General features: G+C 33.4%; 1 protein-coding gene across 1 annotated transcript; it reads left to right on the top strand.

Moving 5' to 3' along the window:
- The first annotated feature begins 5,114 nt into the window (after nucleotides 1-5,114).
- Nucleotides 5,115-21,479, top strand: LOC127869474 (uncharacterized). Its single transcript, XM_052412087.1, has 11 exons — nucleotides 5,115-5,228; nucleotides 7,877-7,930; nucleotides 10,354-10,536; nucleotides 10,757-10,863; nucleotides 11,030-11,103; nucleotides 15,055-15,216; nucleotides 15,778-15,983; nucleotides 17,054-17,163; nucleotides 18,815-18,934; nucleotides 21,026-21,178; nucleotides 21,359-21,479. Exons 3-10 carry the CDS (start codon nucleotides 10,377-10,379, stop codon nucleotides 21,047-21,049), a joined length of 963 nt encoding a protein of 320 aa, XP_052268047.1. The 5' UTR covers nucleotides 5,115-5,228; nucleotides 7,877-7,930; nucleotides 10,354-10,376; the 3' UTR covers nucleotides 21,050-21,178; nucleotides 21,359-21,479.
- The last annotated feature ends 5,726 nt before the right edge of the window (nucleotides 21,480-27,205 follow it).

The raw sequence follows: 27,205 nt of genomic DNA, 5'->3' as shown, positions 1-27,205 counted from the left end.
ACGTCTTTTTTCTTTAACATCAACTTCAATTTAACACCGACAGAATACTTATATCTGGTCAGATGTAAGCGCGATTACATGAAACATACGTCAAATTATATAGTTATGCCACATGCTTTAATATTGTTTACTGCAATAAAGCATTTAACACGTGTTAACAATAAATTTGAAATAAACCAAAGTACTTAAACGTAGATTATTGACATGTAATACAGTGGAATTGCAAACATTCGCTTCTACTTTCCTTCTTAATACCCTTTTATAAAATTGCTTACTTTTCTAAACGTGTAACTAATGCCAATTATTTCCTGTTTTTTTTTATGATTTAAATATTTTATTAAATTAACATATAAAAATATACATGTTTGCCCAACTACATAGTTTTTAAATAAATTCATTTGAAACAAATCTTGCCGATAAAACTCAGAAATAATTAAAAACATACATACTAGTTATATACACATGTCAGTCCTATATTTCGCGCGAAAAAAAAATCCCTATTGCATCTAGCTGCTCGACTCTACCGCATATAAATACAAATTAACAAATGTAGAGACATTTACTGATGGCCAATCTCAACTCGAAACTAATGCAAACATGTTTTATTTATTGTAAGCGTCATTAATGCAATATTTTGTGAATGATACATAATAAGAATAGTGCATTCATACACATTAGATTGTAGCATATACAACTTTTAGGTGCATACAACATTATGCATGGGTTAATCTTTGCCGATAATGGTATAACAGTAATCAAACTAATCAGACAACATATCTCAAATATATCTGACCTTATCGTATACAAATGCATTAAAATGGAAATATTTTTTGACATTGAGTGCCATTTACTCTAGGCAATTAAACTTCGTGTCGCCTTGTTAAGTAACAGATTATAATTTCCCATGATGATTGTTTATAGACACACGAGCAATACAAAATATATGGAGGGTAACTTTTTATGTCAACTGATATAGTACAAGTATGATACGGCATCAGAGAAAAACGGGGCTTCTCGATCCTCTTTACATGCCATATAAGACTCTTCTGATTTTAAATTATATAAAAAAGTCACCAACCATATAGAATTTAACTTAAGCCAGACTTTTCGAAAAACAAATGATGTTTTACTGTAACATATAAACAGAACATATAAACAAAATGAAATTGTGATATATTGGCATAATACAACTAATACGTGTGTTTACAATCCTTCTGCAACATTGTACAACAGTGAAGGTGGGTAATAATCTACGAATCTACTGTGCTTGATCAACTTCAAAAGAGAAAAATAAACATTATTACCCAATAACATTGGTTTATTTCAAACACTACACACACGCAGCTCTTAAGCGTATCCTATTCTGAAGGCCAGCTTCCATTTTCAACTATAATATCTTTATTATGTATAATGTAAATAAAAAAGGAGATTCATTTAACTGTTGTAAAATGTAGCACCTCACTTGCATGACTTGCATTGTGTGCTGTTTGATCTAACATGTGTATTATATTGCATTCGAATGTAAATTAAAATAATGTAACTGCAATTTTTAGTATGTTCACCCTTAGCAATACGGGAAATAACAAGAGGAATATTCACACACAAAACTGCAATACACAATTATCTTTGCAAATCGATATGTGCTCAGTTTAAATAGTATCATTTTCTGTACCAATTAAGTTGCAGACGCTAAACATACATTTTAAAATTAAACCAATAGTTGTTAGCTTAAATCGTGTCGCTTACACTGCTGACTGAAACTCAATGAAATCGAGTACGATCCGATCGAATCCATTAAGTATACGTAACAGTGGAACCATGAGGAATACTCTGCACGGTTTGCATATTGCCTGTAATTTCGGCATGCACATGTTAAACTGTATTGTAGCTTTTTTAAATTACCCAGCAGGACATTAGGATTTGCTCGCTGACGGTTACACATGCTGACATAAAACTTGACTAGCACATAACGCATTGCTACCGCAAACAATTTAGGTATCAGCGAATCGTACTTCTTTGATCAATTGTATCCACATTATGTTATCTGCTGTATGCAGTTGGGCTCATATATTCCATAAGTGTTTAATAAGATAAAATGTTAACCAGTCGGCATACGAACATAATTGTTGTTTAATAAATATTCATGACTTGGTAGATTTTCACGGAAAGGCATATCCGGTTTATTGGTATGATGCCTCTACATTGATTAACAATTTGGGGTATGGACATAACATCTGACATGCTAGGAGAGGCGCCAACACGGAGTTTCAACTATTGTAATTAGTTATCGGTTGAACATACCAGGACAAAACAGATTGCTGTATTTGTTAATTTCGAAACATTCCGTCTTCCAAATAAATGTGTTTGTATGAAAAATGTTAATACGATGAGAATGCGGACGTCGTTTCAACTCATCGCCGTTTATATGCCTAGTTTTGCATCAAATGTTTCGTACAGGTAAAAGTTGTGAAGCACAAGAGTTTTGCATCATACGTTTCATACATGTGAAAGTTGTTCATGACGAGGACTTCAAAACGGGTTTGAAATCTCATCCAGACCAATGCTCTTGGCCCAAACGTTCTTGGCTCCACGCTGGGTAAATAACACTGTATGTTTTGAAGAACGGTTCTTATCCACTGGCAAAGGATAAATGTAGAAGTCGTTTAATTTGAGATTCAAGATGACCAGGAAACTACTATTTTCACGGATTCAAAACACGGTAAATATAAGCGTATCACAATGCATGTAAAATATAAATGCGTCACTAATTAAGCATCAATTAATTGCATTATTTGGAAATCTATACAGCACATAACGTTGTGATACAGATTGTGTCATTTAATATTGATGCATTTTTGTGTGAGAATAGCTTAAAAGCATTTTTCACATCTGCATCAGCCTGCTTGTTACCTACCTACATAAGTCATGATGCTCTTATCGCACTTATTATTGGTGGAATTATTTTTATTTTTCTTGCGCATTGCTCTGTGTTAGTGGTTTACAGTACTTTAAACATAACTATGCTCAATTTGTTCTTAAACAAACTCAGAATTTGCAATTCTCTCTATGTTCATGTATCTAATGTTTATAAACGTATTTAGTTGAAACACTTATTAATTTATTTATTAAAGCTATTGGTTTGTTCTTGTTTTTCTAAAGTGCTGCATTGGTGAGGAATTAACTTCAATGTGACTTATTTGTTTTTTGAATTCGCGAACAAAATTCCGATGATGTCAATTTATAGATACCTGATGTCAATGTATGGATACCTTTATGCATGTGTTATTATATTCCTAAATTGATCGGTGATGTCTATGTTTATATTTTTATGCTTATCACATTAACAACGAATGCATATAAAAAGTCATAGATGTTTTTTTATGAATATTTATTGTCATCATTCAATTTTATTTAGCAATTGATGTTGTCATTAAGAATGAACAAATATTAATTATTGGTGTAATTGCAGTTGCGATCTGTATGATGATGTTAGAGTTGTAGCTGTGATAAATGTATGCATATCGATTATGATGTTTACGTGAATCGATTCCGTATAATACTGATGTCGATTTGAATGCTATGCACTTACGCTTTGAGTGAATGGGATGTATAGATACAATGATACCTATGTGCCCTAAACTTAAAGGGACCGTCAACCGCGATTGACGAAAAAAGAAAAGTTCTAAAATACCGTATTTTTTACAATTATTACTTTATATTGATTAAAATATCACGACTGGTGTATTACATTACTTGAAAACAGTTGTTGAGTTTTCATATTTTCAGTATTATCGGTAATAATTTTACTGGGTACAGGTACCAGGTAACAAACAGTTAACTATAAATAACGCAAGTAGATTTACATCGTCACGTGGTAAACGCAGGAATGCAAAGTGTGCTTGCGTAGTGAATTGTATATATTTTAAACATAAAATGATCAATCTAATTGCGTTATTTTAGTGTGTATATCGTTTTGTCACCTATTTTTGCGATGTACTTTCGATTTCATATCGCGAAATTTTATTACCGAATATACTGAAAATATGAACTTGTTTCAAGTAATGTAATATACCAGTCGTGATATTTCAATCAATATAAACTTATAATAGTAAAATATACGGTCCCATTAAGTATGCACGCTGTTGATCTTAACTTGCACGTATATTGATACATGAACACAGTAAATGAACTAAATTATGAAGATGATAATGATATGTTGTAAGTGAGTGCATAATACTAATGTGTAATAATGCATTTATGAAATGGAATATAATTCAGAATATAATGAATGCATAGGTAAATATACATTTAATGTAAATATCTGTCATAATAGTGCAATATTCGATCCTGAAATAAAGTACTTATCATTATATTGACCATCTCTGGAACATTAAGGCGGTTAGTGGATAAGCATCTTTAACGACGCATTACACCCACTTATAACTGTTATGTGTTTATCTTTGATGTATCATATGTGTTCGATAATTCAATTTCAATTCAGAAAAAAAAATTCAAAATATGCGATGTGTTTACAGCAACTTATCAATTTTGCAGAATCAATTATCCATGTTGTGGAAGAACATCAAATAAGCAATGTATCTCCATTATTAAAAGCCACAAAATTGCCCAAATTAAAAATTGTTATTGCATTTAAATTCATAGAAAATTTCACAAAAGTAAGTTTCGTGTTTTCAACGTTTATTAATAGAAACTTGATGTAGCAAATATAAAGGAAGACCATCAATGAATGATTATGACGTTATTGGGAATTACAATTATATAACGTTCTATAAATAACACATTGCACGTGTAAACTTTACAATAGTATCGCACAGTGTTTTAAATCACTTGTATCTAAAGTAATATGATCAGAATTTCTTAAATTTAAATTATAGCACGAACTTAATATGTAATTAATTCAAAATGTATACACACACGCAATATCGGTGTTTTATTTCTCGCGAAATTGCGTTCATATGTTGTTGACTTCGAATACAATTTGTATAATACTGACTGTAAATGGTACATTATGCTTACTTATAAAAACAAGTAATCGTACAGACTTGTGGTATCCCGGTAAGCAAACAGCTCATGCTAATCTAAGTCGGTCGACGTGATAACATTAAACGAGCAGGTGATAATGGTACACAGTCCACCGGTACGCCCCTATTACAAATGCTCATAAGTACTCAGGATATTGACGTTTTATGTGGGCATAAGAATAACAGGTAAGTACTATTTCACTCATTGCAGGACGATTAAAACACATGTGTTTGATGTATATTTAGAAAAGGATATAATGGAGTATATAATATATCGTTTAAATATTCATTATAGAAAGAGCATATTATGATCAATTAAATAATACAATTGTTTAACATAATGCATTAACGAGTGTTTAAACAATATTATGTTAACTATTTAACCGCTATGAAACCAAATGTGTGGCATTGTAAACATGACGATGTTTCGCAGTTCAATGACAGAAGCGATTCTTTCGTATGATTGTTCTCGCGTATAGCAGGTAAACACATTGAAACAGTAGTTGAATTTTTACAAAGACATACTAAACATTCGCATTAACCTATGCGTCGGTATCTATGGTTACAATAAGACAAACTTATCGTCAATGGAATAATTCATTAATTCGTGAAATTATACGTCATAGAGTTATACACAAGCAGTAAGCAGTAAATCCTGGAAAGTCAATCGATTAGCGAACTTATTAGCAATTAAGAATTAAGGTACACAATATGAAAACAAAACATGTCAAAGACACTTTTTAAACCTCGCTATACTTGTTTGCTAGTTAGTATATGAGCGGAGATGTTTGATGTTTCCTGGTGAATCTCATGTTCTACCTCATGCAAAAATGATTACTTCTATCGTTTAACAGCTGTTTATGGTAAAAACAACGATAGCCTCCCTTTGATTCAAAAGTAAATTCTTAGTTAAGTGAAACTAATATCCAAGAACAAGATGATATTTATATGGTTTCCGATTCAGTTGTAAATGAGGCAAATGAACATGCAAAGATAAGTCACACATTCCTATGCCTTTACTAAACCAATTTAAACACGTTTTATCATATCAATCCGCGAATGCAACTACTCTGTTATGATTTTAAAGAGGCTTTTTGATGCAAATGTTCAAAAATGGTGAAACATTAATTACTCTAACTCTATACCTCGTTTAGTGATCAGTTGACCATGCACAATTTTTGAGCGTACTGTTACTAAATATATTTAAAATTACATACATACAAGCAAAACGATTTTTTTAACCAATCAGGATGTTTACCTGGTAACACAATAGTATTCCAATATATTGGTATGCATTACCAAATATGACAATTATTCGGTAACATAAATCTGCTTGAATCGTATTTTGTGACAAAGGAATGGAATTTAGCCGAATTTGGAAAACCATCCTTATATATAAGTTTAAAACGTCGGAATACTTAAGTAGCATAAACATTGGGGTCTAACCGTAAATGAAGATGGGTAATGTAATCAACATATTCAAAACTAGAAATGGCGCGGCAGAGGCCGACACGTATCCCCAGGCCGCATGTTTGACCCAGGAGCGCCCCAGTGTTGGTAATGGGGCCATGCATAGTTGAGATTGACCGTATTGTCATAAGAGATGTTCAGTATTAATTTGAAGTAAATCGGTGTAGAAATGAAAAATAACCTAAAAATTGAGTGATAATCTCTGACCCGGCAAGACCCCAACCCCCATAACTTTTAACCTAGGGGACAAATCAAAATTCCAAATAGTGCAGGGTCGCACATATGCTCATAGCTACCAAGTGTGTAATTTTTAAGTTTCTAGTGCTAAAAGTGTAGGAGAAGATAGTGGCCAGGACGGACGGACGGACAGACGGCGGAGATAACCACATAATGCCCACTTTTTCTCCTATAGCATGGGGATAATTATGACATTTCTGAAGTTAAAAACTAAGTCCTTATGAACGTGTTAACATTAACGTTCTCTTTACGAAAAAGTACCAGCAATGCTACCGGCACACGAAGACTAGTAATTCATTCAAACATGATTATTCCGTCGTCTCTTGAATTGTACAATGACCACAGTAGTGGGTAAGAACAAGAATTACTCTACTTATATAGATTTTGGAGTTTTCTTGTTTGCTACATCAAATACGAACTTAAAACTTCAAAAAACATGTAACGTGTTATTGTTACTGTTTTGACGTTCTATATCCTCACGATTTCACGATGAAGATCTAGCGTATACAATAACTCTATACAATAAGATTATTAAATATTCATAATAATGATTGTGTTGATTTTCATGGAACATCAGACTAATCTTGTTTCGAAATGTTATTTAAAGCAAATGTTTTCTTTTTTAAGTGTATTTTATGATAAGTACAGTTCGCAGTCTACATTGTCCTTAGGGTAATGAACAACTCACAATTCTCCCTGGTCGTTCATTGGACTCGCATGGATTTAAACATGTACATCACATGAGCAGTTTGAGTAAACTGAATCCTAATCAGTATAGCGCATATTCCAAATGTGAGGGCATATAACAAAACACATTATTAATGCATAACTGCACTGAGAATTGAAACGACACATTGCTAAGCATGCTTGAAACTTGAGCTTGCGTAACGTCGGTATGGAGGGCTAGATCTCCATATCTATACTAAATATGTGATCATTGTTTAACTTTGTTTGATGGATTCCCATTGACATTTCACAATAGGAAAATATCAATAAGCATCCATCAACAGACACGCGACAAACACAAACTGTTAACTGGCATTAAGCAAACAAATAATATAACATGCCTTAACAAGCATGACCCACGGGCCTACCATAGAGCTGCACTGCATACCGTTCTGTTGCAGGTTAAAGGATGTCATTTGATCAGAACGGAACTATGGAGACAGAGTATCGGACATGTACGTATAACTACTGAACAACACGTGGTTACAAAACTGTAAACTAAGTGCAAAATGATGTCATACAATATAAATAGAACGCAGCATATACTAAACGATGTGTTTAATAATAAATTCCTACTTTCGTTTTCCAATAAACTGTAATGGATGGTATTTATACACATTACGGAAAATGTGTGTGTTTTTTAGAATTCTAAATTATAATGTGTCAGACTATGAACATGTATCTACGGAATTTTATGATCTCCGAATATAGGTTGTACTTATTATAGCGTTTACCTGAACAGTAATGTTCTTCGATGTTAACTTACACGGTCTGTGATAATGTTTTATGTGTTAATTTTTATGTATTCATATACATAATCTGTGTACAGTGTGGGATGGATCGTTTTAAGAAGATGTTAATATCATTTATTTATCAATTTGCAAAGATATATATCAACATAGAAAAAGGCGCGGTTGTAACAAAATAGAAGCTTAAATCTATTCCGTGCCTTACACAGATTCACAATCATAAGATTGCTTTATTCACACAATAGTCATCTCTTGATACTAAGATAGCTTTTTAGCTAAAACAAAACAGCATTTATGTATCCCCTTCCATTTAAGTATTGGGAAATAAGTAAGAAAGTATTTTAATTTAAAATTTAATTTAGCCTTTGTTGAGTTCGCGTATGAGACTCAGCCAGTGGCAAATGTGTATCCCACTCACCATGGGATGAGAGAGAAAAAAAATAGATATCTACAAGCAACTTCAATAACCGATTACTTATATGCATGTGGTAAAGACCATTTACTAAAGATAGGAAGATGTTTTATATTTCAGTGAAACTTTATACATAAAATAACAAATAACATCATGATCTTTCCTTGCTATCACATGTGTGTTTCGTAAGGTGTAGATTACCATTTCTTAAACTAGAAAAGTGGTTTCAGCTCAATGTCTCCACTGTAGATTTCATACATTGACACCTTTAACGTTAACTGCTTTGTTGCATGGGTGGCTGGAGTCAAAGTCAAGTTTCTAAGTATTTTTAATATACACATTGATTCTCACACTAACATTGATGTTGATTTTAGCTTATGCTATGGCATCATACATTACACATGGTGTGCGTTGATTAAAAATGAAGATCATCGTGCTATTGAACTATGTTCACCATTTCATAACTGAGAACATGTGCCATCCACATGAGAACAACATTGAACTTATACTAGCATATGTTTTATTAACTAGATTCATATTAAAGTATTGTATAATGCAAACACATATGGAACTTAGTCCAAGGTGTGAATGTGGACACTATTTTTATGTGATATTAGTTTACCCCGAGAGCGATTGTTATTGTGGTTCATGATTAAATATACTAAAATTAGACAATGCATATTACATCGATAGTGCGCATGTATATAGCGGTTATTAATGTACATTTAATGTGTAACGGTTTTAATACTAATGCTGGTTTTCCTGCGTCCGAAAACCTTATATTTACAGAGATGTGACGTCTCTGCATTTCTTCCGATCCATATCAATATTCGTAAGCACACAACCAATATTTGGGAATATACGAATGCAGTAAGATATTAGTCGAATAAACAGTTGTTTTCTTTTTGGTCGGTATACGAATATAAGTGCATACTGAATTTACATTCAATTACCATTTGATTCAATGCTTGAGCTTTGCATCTTATGCATATATATCCAAGTAATTTATTGGGATTGTGTACACTATGGATTACGGCATCCTTTTGAAATATGTTACGAAAATTTGTGATTTGACAGCTGACAGTACATGTTTACCATTATTCATAAGTAAGTGAAATATTTGTCTGACGAGTTTATTGTTTTAATTGACGACACTAATTTACATTTACGCTTTCCATTGAAAAATGTATTTTGAATACGTCAATTAAATAAGATATCCCGGTTCTAACTGTGTTTAGAGATATATACGCGTATTTATGATAAGGTGTGTGTAAGCGTTCAATTAATTCAAGTGAAACAACATCTAACCTTTGTATGGTTAACATTCGTGTAATCGTCTCAAATAAATTGATTAACTAGCTGAAAAAAGCTTATTGAACCTTAAATAATAGTTTAGGTAAGGTGATACACACTGTGTGCCTAGATGTTCATGAAACATACAATTTAGGTGGGAGTTGAAGGGCCTAAGGCAGCGCGATAGCCTCATTTCTTACCTTGAACTGTTTAAGTTAAGTAATATGTCAAGTAAAATGTACTGATGCCATTTGACGCTGTAATAAATTTTCATTAAACTGACGTTTAACTGATGAAAACTATGCCACTCGTTATTCATTCATTTGTATATGATTTTGTTAGAATGCGCCGATTGAAATAACGTACAAAAGTATACATAAAACGATATTAAGTTATAGTATGACTTCATCTTGTATGATTTCAGAAAGCACTATATTGGAAGGTACAATGACACTGAATACTTGTTGGGATGAAACCGAAGTTAAAGACATTGCATCACATTTACAGGATGGCAGATTGGTTGAACTTAGCACATCGTTTCTTATGCAGTTAAAAAATTGTTCCGAGCTTTCTGACAAGGGCGGTGGATTCGGTAAAATATATATTTGTAAGTAAACTCCCTAACATGTATTGTATAATAAAACAACAACCGAATTACTACTTTAACTTTCTGGTTTTCTAATTCTTTTTTAATATATTTTTACTTGTCCGAAAAATATATTCTTCATTCAAATTTAAATAATATAATTAATGAATGTCAGGTTTTGCCGGACGTAAAAACCAGTGTTTTACATATGCACATGTTTTCTTGTTTTCTTTCTTTAAAGCTCGCGATTCTATTCCTGGATTCAAACACCGACTTGTCTTAAAGGAGATTGGAGGAGACGATAGGAACAACAAATCTCAAACCCAACTTTTAAGTTCAGTTAAAAATGTTAGTAATAGCTGTATGGGTAATATTTAATATGTTTATGTCGCGAATGTAAACAATATAGAGATAAAAGCAACGATAGGCTTCTGGCTATAATGTTGTTCATGTTTTAAATACACGTTATTCATGCTCGTTAGTTTGACTGAAAACAGTTATTTACATTTTTTAGGAGAAGCTGGCATCACGCGTCAGACATTTTGCTATTGTTCCACTGCTAGCATACCACGACGACATTTCGATTGGGTAAGAACATTAACATTGAAACCTATTCCACGGAAGAAGCTTTCTTACAGTCCATAAATGGAAACGATGCTAGATGGCGATTCTTACGAAACACTTGCATTTTTCATAATTTTACGTTTATTTGTAAAAAGATTTCGGATGTGGAAAAATGAAACGTTTAAATTACGTTTGAATCAATAAAATATAAAATTAATTTGTATTTAACAAACACTTTTACTGAAAAGTATTTCTCTATGATACACAGTCAGGTTACACAATCATACGATGTGAACGTATGTATAGTAACTGAAAGTCAATAAGCAGTTAATCACTATTTAATTTGCGTTATATATGCAGCGATTTCTTGTTGCTAGGTTTCATGTATGCCAATGTCCTGATTACATGTTGACAAGCTTATTAATTTCATCAAGAACCTTTAATATCTGATGAATTCCAGTGGGATGTAAATCCATACAAACGGGCATATAGGCTACACAAGGTTGCGTTTCGTGTCTTTACACGCTTGATAAACTCGTAACAAACATGTTAATACTCTAGACACCACAATAATCGCCAAATATTCCCGAAACTTGCTCAGAACATGTGTCCTTATGATATATCGGTCGAGAAGTTAACTAGGACACGTGTGGAAACAAAATGTCACTATATTGAATAACAAAAGCTTGTGAACATTCTAGAGGTTAATGTATTGCCCATTCTTGATGAAAATATGTCAGAAACCTGTTTTTCAATTATATCTGCCAAGTTCGAAAACATAGCCGCCAGTAATCGGGGCAGTGTTCCAAACATGACAATAGTTAACCTTGTGAACACATAAGACGTAAAATATATTGGTCAGTCACCATAAAACTTGCTCATACACATATTCCTTTGATATATCGACCGAGTTCCATAATGATTCCAGTCCGTTGAAAAACATCCCATGGTAATTTTTTCTTATATGTTTTTTAATCCTTATGAAAACTCTGCCACATTTATTTTCCAATAAACAAAACCAGACGATTGGATCCATACATTTATAGAGTTCTATTCTGGGTAACATGGGATCAAACTCCACGTCACTATGTCAACCTAATGTTAAGCTTATGAAAACCTTAGAAATTTCACATTTATCGTACAGGCTTTATGGAACTCGGTCATATAATTTGCCCGGTGTCAGTAGATTTCAAACACTATGCCATTATGTTTACTTAAGGAACATTCTGGCCACTTTTGTAGCCCAATAGTTATGAAACGTCTTGGAACATTTATTTCAACAATATTTTTAGCGAGTTCGAAACTGGGTTACGAAACACTAGTATTCTTGGTCAAGTAAAGGAATACGCCTGAAATCACTTTGGAGGCCAAACGTATTGCCCAATTTTCATTAAACTTGTGTGGCTGAACGTGAAATTCGGCCATGAATCAAACACATGGGTTCTAGGTAAAATAAAGAAAACGCTTACGGCAACATGTGTTGCCAAATCTTCATAAAATGTGCTCACAACTTTTTTTCAAGTTTTATCTCATTTGAGTTTTAAACTTTATAACATGGAGTCATAAACTAAGTCACAAGGTAATTTCAAAGGAAAAGCATGTGGACACTCAAGATGTCAGATAAAATTGTCACATAATCAACAAAACTTGGTCAAGTATTGTCCAACTATTTCAAGACATACATTTTGTTTGAGTTACGTAATGTCAAAACAAGGCTTATAGGTTGAATTAAAGAAAAAAGTTGTGCACACTATAGAGATCACATGTATAGTCCAAAATTCATGAAACTTGGTCTTTTCAGGTGTTCTTGTGATTCTCCCCCTAATAGTCGATTGCAAACATGACCTACATGAGGCTGGGAAAATTTACGTATCTTTCCTACAACAATGTTAACGCTCTATAAATCACAATCATAAAAACCTCATCGTAAAGCTTGCTTAGTAAATCCAAAACATTGTGTTGCTATTTTTGTTAAAAAAACACGTGGCTCAGAGGTTTTGAAACATAGTGAAGACTTCCTGCTCAGAACAGTTAAGTTCCTCGGAGTCTCAGGTTTGGGCCGCAGGGCCTTTGTGTGGCACTCTTGTTTCGCACTGTTAACCGAGTAACATAACACATTTAAAAGGGGCCTTTTCACGTTTTGGTAAATTGACAAAATTAACAAAAGTTGTTTCAGATTCGCAATATTTCGTTTTAGTAATGATATTTGTGAGGAAACAGTTATACTGAACATTTACCATGCTCTAAAATTGCCTTTGTATGCATCTTTTGACGATTTAAAAACCTGAAAAGTATAAAATGCACTTAGCACACAAACGGACGTTGTGTATACTATAACGTGTAATGAATAATTATTGCATTAAGCGAAATTTTCGAAGAAGATAAACAAAGGGTATATATATATTACATATAACGACTGGTGCTAAATAAATTGTTATGAAATTTACTTTAAATTTAGTGTCATTGCAAATTTACACAACACATTACTTTGCTGTCACACTACTACAACTACTACTACTACTACTACTACTACTACTTCTACTACTACTACTTCTACTACTACTACTACTACTACTACTACTACTACTACTACTACTACTACTACTACTACTACTACTACTACTACTACTACTACTACTACTACTACTACTACTACTACTACTACTACTACTACTACTACTACTACTACTACTACTACTACTACTACTACTACTACTACTACTACTACTACTACTACAACAACAACAACAACTGCTACTACTACTACTACAACTACTATTACTACTACTACTACTACTTCTACTACTACTTATACTGCTACTACTTCTACTAATACTTCAACAACAACAACTACTACAATTACTACTACTTCTACAACTAGTACTACTAGTACTTCTACTACTACTACTCCCAGTAAACACATAGCGTCGGGTAGACGTCAGCTTACCGTCGGATTCCTTTCGCGACGTCGGCAACCAAAAAGCCGACGTCTATCCCACGTCCTACCCTAACGTAAATTAGACGTCGGAAACAGTCGTCAGAATGACGTCGGTTTTTCAGTCGGTATTTGCAAATACTGTATATTCACATACTACATATACTAGTACTACTAGTACTACTAGTGCTACTACTACTACTGATACTACTACTTCTACTACTACTAGTGCTACAACTACTTCTGATACTACTACTTCTACGACTACTATTACTACTACTACTTCTACTACTACTACAACTACTACTACTACTTCTACTACTACTACTACTACTACTACTACTACTACTACTACTATTACTACTACTTCTACTACTACTACTACTAAAACTTCTACAACTACTTCAACTACTACTACTACTACTACTACTACTACTACTACTACTACTACTACTACTACTACTACTACTACTACTACTACTACTATTACCACTACTACTACTACTACTACTACTACTACTACTACTACTACTACTACTACTACTACTACTACTACTACTACTACTACTACTACTACTTCTTCTTCTACTACTACTACTACTATTAATACTGCTGCTGCTGCTACTTCTACGCATTGTCTCAGTTATCAATACTTGTATCTCGTCGGATTCGTGGTCTATTGGGTAACTTTTTGAAGATTAATGCACTAACGGGGCGTCTCACATATCTCGAAATCTTCCCCGTAACCCAGCTGAGCACCGTTTGGGAAATTGGAAATTACTGATGGACTCGAATTAAATATACTACTCACATAAAGGAAGCAACATACCAAATCTTACAAAATACAAAATTGCCTATGCCTTCGACCTTGGCAAACATGTTGCTTTCAGAAACAAAACACTTCCTATACAGTGGGGAGCAAAAAACCTATTAGCCAGCGTCCCATTTTCTATTTCACAGTTAAAATTCATATCACATTTATATCAACGTGTATAAACATGTATGCTTTATTATTAACGATGACTATGAAATGATTTCAGGAAATATTACTTGATTTCACCGTATTTTGAAAATCAAGACTTGTTCGATGCAATACGATTTGACACTGGGGAACAGATTCTTCTTGTGTGGAAAACAAGGCTGAAAGTGATTTACCAGATAACATGTGCAATAGACTATATGCACACACCAAATTCCTTCCGGTATGTCTACCAAGAACACATTTAAATTGATCCAAATGCATTTTAAACACGTGTTATTTGAATGTTTGAATAACAATGAGCCACATTACGGTCGTTTAAGCCGACACCGTTCTTTGTACCGAATGTCAAACGTAATTCCGATGACCAAATACGGTTTATGCCACTTTTGAGTAGATTCTGTGTAGTGCACCGTTTGTCACCGAATGTAATCAAATCGTGTTCTAAAATCATCAGCAAAGTATTCAAACACCGCCATTTTTAAGTAGTGTAATAATGCGGTCTTTGTACTTTTTTCGTTGGCATAATCGGGAAACAATTTCTTTGAACGCTCTATAGACGTAGTATACACCTTATGCACATTTACTTGGTAGTGATACCTTTAAGCTGCTCAGCGGTAGTCTAAATAGTTATATCAGATCCTACATTAACTAGTGGTAGTTTGAAATAAAAATCTTTGAAACTTAATGTTTCATTTTTATTAACAATTTATGATCTTTTATGTGCGTCCAAAACTTAAAATAAATGCTCATGCTTTACTACTGTGAATTTTTTTTCCAACAGAGGAACCATTCTTCATTTGGACATCAAGTCAAAAAACATCGTGCTTGACAAAATGTACAACGCTAGATTAATAGATTTTGGCTTATCGAGGGAGTCTAAGACAGGAGGGAATATAACGACAGGGCTTTTCTCAGGGACGGAGTTATACCGACCACCAGGTTGTTACAAACCGAGCCCCATACTGGATTATTATGCTTTCGGTGTTGGTAAGATTTGAATTAATATTGGTGCAAAACAGTAATATTGTTTGTACGAACAAATATGCCTTACCAGAGTGTAGTGCATTGCATGTAAAACGTTCTAACAGTTTTATAATTCAATTTTTCCATATTCGAGCACATGTTTCGGCCCTTTATTCTATGCACCTCTTTGACAAAGATGTGACTTATATTAACACCTCTGTGTAAGACTATCCGACCGCACCTTGTGATGGAGCGCCGAGCGAAATGGTTCGCATCTTGTGATAGATGCGAGTGGAATAAAGGGAGCGTGTTCTCAATACGTGACATCTAAAATTTCCTTTACAAGTGTAAAATGCAACATTGATATCCACTGAAATGATAATATTCAATGTCTTAAATATCGGTATAAACATATGATGTGTTTCATCTATATTTTATTTGTTGTATACGCTGGAGCGCAGGTGACCCTCCCCTCCTCTTAACCTGTGACTTTAGTAATATGTCTTAGTTTTACAATTCTGACCAGTATAAGGGCACCACACATAGAATATATTATTTATTAAATCAAAATGAGGGAGGGGGGGGGGGTAAGACGCGGAATTAATTTTGCAACCTTTAATACGCCAAAGTAATGACATCCGGAATGTATGTCGAACCATCGATATAAATAGCTCAGTTTTAAATTAAACGTCCCGACACGGTGATCCAACTAACATCTGTTTATGGATAATGTGGTGTTGTATGTACTTTATTTAATAAAGTAGACGATTTGTCACAGTTCTTCAATGAAAGACTAACCAACAAGAATGTTCCTCTTTATAATATGTCTGGTGTTTGATTAAAAATTATTCCTCTTTTTGAAACATACTTTACGTCTCATAATATTGGCACATCTGAATGACTACCAACATGTATATAGTTGCAAATTAAAATAATTCTTATTTAATTCACTGGTTACAAGACGTTTACCCATCCACAATGACACATATTTATGTATGTGTTTGTTCGTTTGTTCGTGCGTGTCTTTAGTTGAATAGTTAACTAGTAAGTAATTGAGTTAGTAAGTTATATTATACAAAAATGTTTTTACGCAGTAATTCGAGAAATTTTGACCGGTCTTGGTCCTGATGGAGCTGGACATGAGGGAGCAACCCCGACACCATTGGGGCTATTGGATAAACGTAATTTCGAACTTTTGATACTGGTAAGGTTGTATTGATTTAAGTCGTCATGCTTCAAAATACTGTTTGTTTTTATTTAAACTCGTATTTTTTAGTTCGGAACTTTTTATGCCCCCGGATCGAATTATCGGGGGTATATTGTTTTTGGCCTGTCTGTCTGCCATTCATTCATTCATTCGTTCATCCATTCAGTGTGTGTGTCCAAAAATGTTAACCTTGGTCATAACTGAAAGGTCAAGGTCAAAGGTCAAATATATGGCTTCTAAGCGGCGCAATAGAGGGCAACGAGTTTCTGACAAACACATCTCTTGTTTTAACTTCGATTGTTGCGTACAAAAATATATATCTTGAAAGGCAAGACAAGATTAAGCCATTTCCGATATTGCATCTTTTCAAATGTGTATCAAGTAATATTACTGTCTTCATCTTACCCCAGTTGAAATGAATGACAATCCAGAAAATATATTAGGAGAGACATTCTTTTTATCATCCAGCAAGCAAACACCTACTAATTAATGCAATCGCAACTACCCCATTAAACGCATAGGACGGAAAGGATTGCTCTTAATAAGTGCGCTGTTACAGCAAGATTTTTCGGAAAAGTAAATATGTTAGATAAATGACCATGATATGTATTGTTTTAAATGAAAATCTTATAATTTTGTTATATTATTGAAGAATATGCCGATGGAGGTAATACATTTTCGTGTTCTTGTCTTAGTGGTAAGGATTGTATTAGACCTATTCGTCAATTGCTCGAGTATGGCTAAGGCGTTAATGTAAACAGTTTAAATAAACCTAAAAAGTCAACATTATGCACAATGAGCGTCAGCACAATTACGTTCCAAAACTATCATGTTGTATTGGTTTAGCTTTTTTCTGTTATTTGCCGTCAATTGTAGGTTAGAACGATATCTTTCCCAAAAGGTTTGAATACTGACTTAATAGTATTAACTATTAGTTAATATGTTTATCTCGGATCTGATCGCGCTGTATACAAGTAGTTCATTTTGCATGATTTCCGGAAACAGAAACTATACAAACGCTTCTTTGTCCGTCCGTCCAAAATCTAAATTTACTCCAATTTCGTTTCTCTGGATACGTTTTCCCGATTTATTATTGCCGAATTTCAACCGTTCGTTCTTACGTCTGTTCGTTTGGTACTTTATTTCTGTTACACATGTATCGAAGTTCTGACCTGATTTTGATCAAGCGTTTTCTTAAGAATTGGGATACGGTAGTATTAGCCATTGTCTTGTAGCTCGGGTCACATTTTCAAAATAATATTTCCTTTTAATTATATAAATGACGTTTAAGAAACAATTATTTTAATAAGCACATTAGCAACAATTTGAATAGAGTTGAAATCAAAAGCCATGATAGTCCGTCGCAAGAAATAGTGTAGGGCTTCATTCACGTTTAAATGCAAAAGGCAAACAATTCTCTAATTGTGCTTAACTTTTAACGTTCAATGAGGTGTCTTGCTACATGTCAATGCTTTTTTACCTTTGCAAGAGGTAAACTGCTAATATGAACGTTAATTCTACGGAATAATACAAAGTAGCTAAACAAATACAAAACATGAACATACGTAGTATTTACAAAATAATGTTATAGGTAAATGTGATGTAACATATTTATCTAATTGATATTAAATTGATTTGGTTTTCACAGAGGCGAATATGGAACGTTGATGTATGGGAGAATTTGTCAAAAATAGCTGATCGATGCATTTCTAGTTGTCACGACGAAAGCAAACAAATAACGTCAGCTTCAATGCTCTCGTCATTGAAGGTGAGTAAATTGTAATAAACCATTATTTTAAAAAGCAAACGTTTTAACAACACAAACTGTTTAATATGTAAAAATATTAAAAGAACATTGGCATTGATTATGGCTGCACATTCAAACAAACAATTAACATACTGTAGCTTGAGCATTAACTATGTGTGAAGTCATGACAGCGTCACTTAATTCTGCCCACAATTTATGAGGATAAGGATTGTTGAAAATAAAAGATTTCAGACAAGAACACAACTTTTAGTTCAATCGTAGGTTCTTCACTTATAATGCAAGTAAATTAATCGTTATAGAAACAAGTTGCCGTTTATTCATATTTATTCTGGAAATGCGGCTGATATAACCATTGTCATTATCATTGATTATAAGAGATTTATTTACGAAAATAAGCAAAACAAAAAATCCATTTATAAATGCTATTTGACTTAAGTAAGCCTTTTTCAGGTTCTTATCAAATTTGTTTTCAAACATATATTGTTCATAAGAATAATGAAAATTAGTAAAGATATTCATATGTAAATAATTTTATTATTGTTTCACAACTAATTTGCGTGCTCTTGAATGTCCTGAAAAAATTAAGATGTATTTATATTCAACAATTTCCTGAACAACTAAGGGATGAATCGGCTAGTGTCCGTTCGCATTATCGTTCATTGCAGTTTCATTTAAATGTGTATTCTACTAGATTGATTACTATTCACGTTTAAATAATTTGTAAGTAAATCTGTGTCATGCGTTAGGTGATTGTCCTTAAAGGGGCCGTCAACTAGATTTACGAACAACGAAAAGTTCTAAATACCGTATTTTTTAACAATTATTAGTTTAAATTGATTAAAATATCAGGACTGGTATATGACATTACTTGAAAATACTTATTTTTTTCAGTAAATTCGGTATTAAAATTTTGCGATGTGAAATCGAAAGTACATCGCAAAAATAGGTGACATAACGATATAAACACTATAAATAAGGCAAGTAAATTGATCATTTTATAAATTCAAAAAAACAAAATTCACTACGCATGCACAATTTGCATTCCTTGGTTAACCATGTGACGATGATGATCAATCTACTTGCGTTATTTATAGTTACCCGGTACACATACCCAGTAAAATTGTATTGCCTTATATACTGAAAATATGAAAACTGTACAACTTTTTCAAGTAATGTGATATACCAGTCGTGATATTTAAATTAATATAAACTAATAATTGTAAAAAATACGGTATTTTCGAATGTTTCTTTTTTTGTGGAAACTGGTTGACGGCCCCGTTAAATCCGTGATTAAAACCAATACTACAGACAAAATGATTTGCATTGACTTCAAAGGCGATTTCCTTAATTTATTCATTTGTGCTAGTGTTTTTCGTGTGCTTTTACCCCACATCTTTATTATCGGTTAAGTGGTAACTTATCATTTTAGTTTGTGTTTTGTATTTTAATTATACGAATATGGATTACGTGATAAACATGTACTATTAGTATATTGAAGTTATCATGGAAAACAAATCTTTCTAATTGTGAGTATGTGTTATAATCGTCATCATGTTTTACACATTAAATGGAAAGAGTGTACTAAATACACATGCTCCGTTTTATTGATCTCTATGTTGTACACATCAATGTTGACTTAGTGATAAACAAATAATTTAAACATGAAATTTCAGCTATATCCGCAGCGGATAAATCTTAATACAGCTTTGTTCTTTTATTGATACGAAGTAACCGATTGCCATACATTATGACACAAAACACATGCAGTAGACATGACGCGGAAATACACAACCAACCCTCGGAAACAAAAGCTGTGGTGATGGCTTTAAAACGTGCCAAGCAATGCATTTGCGGTTAAAACCAGTTTAAAGAAGCTACAAACCTCATAATTGTTGCATATTTATTCCCAAACTTGTAATTGTAAAATATGTTAACCTCGGAGAATGTTTAAGTTTTGGAATGTTTGTAATTCGAATGTAGTCCGCATAATCGCGTAAATATACAAGACTGTGAGTTGTCGCATTAAATTACAACCTTAACATGTGCATGCAATATGTTGTTTTTAATGTATAGGCTGATATTTTATTGCAGAAAACAGTTTTATTGGCCCAGTAACTGGAAAATATCATTCTTATAACTGCGCGACACAGATCAAAACATGTTCAGCCTGCATGCGAAACGGGTATATAAATCCAGTTAAGTGTCAGGGGTGCGATAAAGATGACGAGATCAAAGCGATTATCGGTAAGACAAAGCGAAAAACATAACTGGGCTGGTTCAGCACGCATGTGATATAAAAATTATTAAATATTTGACCACAATCCTTAAAATATACGCCAATATTAACACACATTTAATTTAAGTTTAGTTGTGGTTTGATTATAAGAAATATCCGATCACGAACATCGTAAAACGTTATTTAAGGAGATGGATGGGGTGCCATTTTAATAGCTGGATATGACGAAGACAACAGTTTCTTTCAAAAAGATGTGAAGGTGTTTGCACATGCTATATCATCGAAGGTTCTACCATCAATGTGTGTTAGGTAAATACAATGTTTGTTATCAACATTATTAGTCATATACATACATTTAATTGAATGAAATCCCTGATACTGTGTCTAGAATTGGGCGGATTATATATTTTTCAGGCGTCAATTGCTTAGACAATACAGGACAATGCATACATTACAACAATACAAGTATTAAAGATCTTAGACATGAAATGATATATTGCAACTTAAATTGGGCTTAAAATGGTCACACTTAGAAATAATCACAAGAGTAAACACCATCAGCCTGAATTAATCTTTGAGTTTCAAATAAACCAGCAAAACTATTAAACAATAACAATACAGTTACTCACTTGTTTAATATGCAACATAAAACTCGCATTAAAACTTTATATCACAATTGAATGAAGCTGAAACACATACCAGCTACATAATATATTGTTGGTAGCACCTATGAATCATGCATCATTAATATATTATATAGTTATAATTCCAGATCATGGTTATGCACCTCAGAAAGAGGCGTTATACGTGGTGTAAGACTTTATATCAGTGACGTATATGTAATATACAACTATTTCATAAAATTGAAATAATCATTATTATATAGTCTTAATTGATTAAGATCGTTAAAAACTAGATGGCAAAGTATAGTAAAAAGAAACTCACACATACAATTTTTTATGGCACTATTAAATTGGGTTTATAGCAATCATGTCCATGATCCATCACTTGAATTGATTAAACATATTTGTTAATCATTTTCTTAAAAACATACCTGTATATCTACCAGGTTATGCCGTTAATGCATAATCGATTGATTGTCTCGCGGTCACGCGTGTTTGTATGTTATTATATCAAACACTATTTATAATAATACCGCCATTTTTATCAAAAAGAAAACGAACCGAACGAAACGGTTACAACCCTCATACCCAAAGCCCAGTCTCAGAATATTTGTATGAGATACAATCCGTACATCGAAGTAAATGTTACCTTATTCGATTAGAATGGTAAGCAAATTGGTTTAAAAATTATCTTTGTTTCAGGAAATGTGTTTTATTTTAGTAATATATTGTTTTAATTATCATTTAAATATGTTACGAGTCCCCAAATGGTCTCGCTGGAGAGGATATGAGGTTTTACCTCCATCAGTCAGGTCTGTCTGTTCGGTCGTCGGTCCGTAAATTTGACCCTGAGATATTTAAAAAAAGGTACTTTAATGAAAAGTGATAAACATACCAAGACAAATGTGAATATGAGTTCAAAAATCAGGTCACTGTTACGAAGCTTAACACATGTGGACATTGTAATAATTCAAACAGTGCTATGATCAAATTTGATATACACATAGGGCAATATGATTTTCAAATGTCCTACTATCAATTCAATCTTCTTTTCATTCGGTCGTACGTCCGCCCGTCTTCAACTTTGGAACAAGTTTAAACGTTCATTTAAAAACAAAAGAACTTTGATATCTCAAAAACTCACTGAGATACTCAGATCACAAATGGCTTTAAAAAGTCATTATTATCATTATCTCCATCGCCAAAAGTTTTTACCCATACTCATATTAAACATCATCCACCAATATTATATATATAGTTGTATTAATCGCAACTGATAAATATGTACATTGATTCATGAATTAAGGTCGCAGTCAGGATAAATATTCCAAACTCTACACTGGATATATCTTCCTAAATTATCAAATCCACTTTTTATCTGTCTTAAATGTAATGTAAAAAAAAATCAGTAATTAACATCCTGTGACATAACGGTATATGCTTATCGTTTATTCTTATGATACTAATTTAAGTACAGATCGATTTAATAATAGGGAAATATTTAAATAATATGTTTAAGTATGTAACGTTGCTGTATGTTGCGGGTATTTAGGAATTAACATAACAGATGTCTTTGGATGGAGTATGTAATGATGTTTGAAAAATTGATTATGGAAGTATGGTTTCATTTCTCCAATGTAGTTCAATTATCGGGAACATATGTTGATTTGTCTTTAGTCCTTGATTAACAATTCGGCTCGTACATAACAAGCCCCAATTCAGATATGGTATATAATGAAATTTAAATAATTGAAATATCCAATTTCCCAATGTACATAACAAATGTAAGTTCGGATTGAGTGTGTATCTTATGACTATCGGGGTTAACGTAATCGATTATAAGAGTGTTAGGTTTAACACTACTAATGTGGTTTGTCCATAGAGAGCATCTGTTTGTATGATCAAGTATGCAAATGAAATGAGGTCTCCTGTTCCCAAAGTGATAATTGTATATTGCACTCTTCTGCTGTGACATGTGGTAGGTGTATAAGCGATCCATCCAATCAACAAGGGTTATTCGAAGGGGTGGGTTTAGAAAATCGGAGTAAGAGAACAGTTAACCAACCGAGAATGAGATAGGACATATCTAAACTTTATGTTCATGTACCTTGGAATAAAATGCGGTGTTATTGTTGTAAGAAAAGATTCTGCGGTTAGATTTGGAAAAGAACTTTGAGAGTTGTCACGTCTTCTTGACGTGGCGGCCATGTTGTATTTCACGAACAATAGTAAGCGTTGTGTTAGAATAATATTCAACAGAAATAAATCATGATGAAAACAGAAATGAACTTTGGTTGTTATTGTGTGTTTTCCACGAACGATGCGTAATTACGTGACAATCCGACAGTCTAAAATTACTGAAGGGAAATATAGGCAGGCAGGCAGGCAGGCAGGAAGGCAGGCAGGCAGGATGGCTGACAGGCAGGCAGGCAGGCAAGCAGGCAGGCAGGCATGTAGGCAGGCAAGCAGGCAGGCATGTAGGTAGGTAGGTAGGCAGGCAGGCAGGCAGGCAGGCTGGCACTGGCAGGCAGGCAGGCAGGCAGGTAGATAGGTAGGTAGGTAGGTAGGTAGGTAAGAAGGATATCCTGAAATAATACATCGTATTGTGGAACTCTTAGTTTGTTTTAATTATGTTTTAAGGATCCAAACTTGCCTCACCATAGGGCTCACATGATTAGTTTATTAATGTTAATTAGGACATAATTTAAGCAATATTATTTGAAACAAGTACTTTCACAGCTTTTATATGTCGTGTATTACATAAACTAGACGTCCTGTACAAAGTTTGTTAAAATCATGCTCCTGATATCATATCCACGCTCCAGAGTTCATATGATTTACACACATGTTTAAACTAACGATCTTTCAAAATTTACTTCTATGAAACATCAAGAATAAAATGATAAATATTTGCGGTATTGCATCGTTAAGTGATCCTCTACGAAAATGTTCAAATTATGACCATGCTTTTAAATCTCGCTACAAACACTCAAACAAGTGAGCGATCGATCTAAATATAATAAATATTTCACGGTATTACCCAAAAGAAAAATAAAGTTTATGTTTATTGAGTGCTTTCTATAACTTTGCATAGTGACTAGTTCCGTCACGTTTTTAGCCGTCTTGACCCAAGCAGATACAATGCATAATACGACCTTAACAATGCGGCAAGTGATTACACAAATTTCAAACAGTCACAGTCAAGGGCACAAACTTGAAACGCATATGTGTTTTTAAACAAGATGCTCTGACAATTATTAATGAGATATATTAATAGTTTTCTTCCGTATGAATTTTGAAATGTCGATGTACATGGATTAGAAAATTCGGCCAAGCAAATACGACGTCGGCCACCTTAAGGGTTAAAATACTCTTAGACATAATAAGAATATCCGAGCAATAACGATACAATAATCTATTTAGCTTCACTTCTTTTTAAGTGATTTTCTTTGACGAAAGGTGGCAAACATAACTGTATTTATAACACGCACGAACCAAATCAAATTAAATTGTTTAACGTAGCCCTTAGTCCGGGTATGAGTAAAATTTTGGGAATTATTTCTCCAAAACTTTTGAAAACTTCATAATTTAGCACTAAATAAATGTGATTCCAAGATGAAAAATAGTTACAAATAAATTTGAATTCTCAATGCACAATTTTTATTGTAAATTGTCTAGCACTTTGATAGTAATTGATCCTGGAAGTAACACAGAACGGCCCGTGTCAGCAAGGATTTATGATACGTTTGAGGAGATGGTCAAACGAGATATCCACACGTTGGTGTTCCTTTACTCAGGACATCACGGGAAAACAGGATTTCATGTTGGTTTGAACGAATATGTAGGCATACAACTCATAAACGACATGATACAAAAATGTACAAACATTAAAAAAGTCATAGGGTTTATGGATTGTTGCCAACCGGAGGAAATCAAAGTAAACGCAGAACAAAAACTCATTCAGTTCAACGCAACAAGTAGTGCGGATGAGGTCATATGGAACAAAGGGAAACAAAGTTTTTTTACCAAGGTGTTGGTACAGGCGTTTACAATGAAAGCGGCAGGTGGCAAATGTGAATGTTCGGGTTGTGAATGTAACATAGATGGGGACTTCATAACAATCGACAAATTAAAGAATTACATTGAGATACATAGACAAAACGGACTTCTGCCTCACGATCCTCAATGGTTCGTTAGCAGAATTGATTGGATGAATGAATACCTTGCATACAATTACACATATAAAGTTGCATTTCGTTTCGAAATGGTACTTCCAAAACCGTTTACGGCAAAACAGGCTCATGAGGTTTTGGCAACAACTGTTGTAGACTATCAGGGTCTGATACAAAGGATCCTTTTTCCGAAGTTTGCTAGTAGGTATTGTTTTTGTATTTACTTCTTTTAAAGAACAAACAAGAAACATAAAGTTATCTTTTTTGTATTATTGCTGTATATTTTTTGATTTTGTTATTAAGCAAATCGTTAGTGTGAATTTTCTGGGCTAAAACTTTAACGCTTTCCAATAAATGTTAATACTCGTACATATGTGAACAGGTAGTGTGTATGCAAACAGAGAGTTAATATGTTGGTATTAAAATGTATAGTTTGCATAAAATATACTGCAATATATGTCGGTTTTATTGATAACATCACCCAGACAGTAATTTTTTAAAATCATGCAATCAATTCCATCATTTATATGTTTGTAAAGTTCAGCAAAATGCGCAATTCCTACATTGTGTTCTCACAAATTTCTCCAGTCGCAATTGGATTGTTCAAATTACAATATGGGGCTATGCGTTCCACACATAAATTCAACTAACACATGCGCACAGTGATGTTTCGCGAGATAGTCTTTGAATTAGAAACAAATAACGAGATGCATACCTTAAATGCAATTTTACAAATATTTACTCAGATATTTTTTGTTTGACGACAAGCATGTGCAAAATCTTCAAGCTCATTTTTACAAAATTAGTTTTGGTTTGCGTTTCCCATAACGGTGAGCAATTAAGACATACAAGTTTATGGTGCTTATATTTGCAGACTTATTGGGAGAACAACTAAATACACAAGGAAAATCTATCACACATACAAACAATGATGTTGATTTTTTGTGCATTGTGTATGAGACGGGCCCCAAAAGTTGTGAAGAGGTAGACAACATAGAAGCACTTCTGCTGGCATGGAACTCAAAGCGTTTGTTGTTCTGCAAGTTACGGTTCTCTCGGACAAGCAATTTTCATAAACCGTTTGGTTTTTTCTTGGAAAACGGCAAATCTGTCCAGGATTGCATTTATGAAAACGGTAAATCTGTAAAAGATTACGTGTATGAAAAGGTAATGCTTATGCCATTTAAGTTTATTAATGACATAATTATAACAAAAACATCAGTTACATCGCAACGACTTC

This window comes from Dreissena polymorpha, chromosome 2 (genome assembly GCF_020536995.1).
Source record: "Dreissena polymorpha isolate Duluth1 chromosome 2, UMN_Dpol_1.0, whole genome shotgun sequence".
In the NCBI taxonomy this organism is placed as follows: domain Eukaryota; kingdom Metazoa; phylum Mollusca; class Bivalvia; order Myida; family Dreissenidae; genus Dreissena; species Dreissena polymorpha.
This window is presented reverse-complemented; position numbering and strand designations above follow the sequence as displayed.

Excerpts from the sequence above, each read along its gene's own strand:
- LOC127869474 (XM_052412087.1), top strand. The coding sequence starts at position 10,377 with ATGACACTGAATACTTGTTGGGATGAAACCGAAGTTAAAGACATTGCA. Across the intron at positions 10,537-10,756 it reads ATTCGGTAAAATATATATTT|CTCGCGATTCTATTCCTGGA; the intron begins GTAAGTAAACTC and ends CTTTCTTTAAAG. Across the intron at positions 11,104-15,054 it reads CACGACGACATTTCGATTGG|GAAATATTACTTGATTTCAC; the intron begins GTAAGAACATTA and ends AAATGATTTCAG.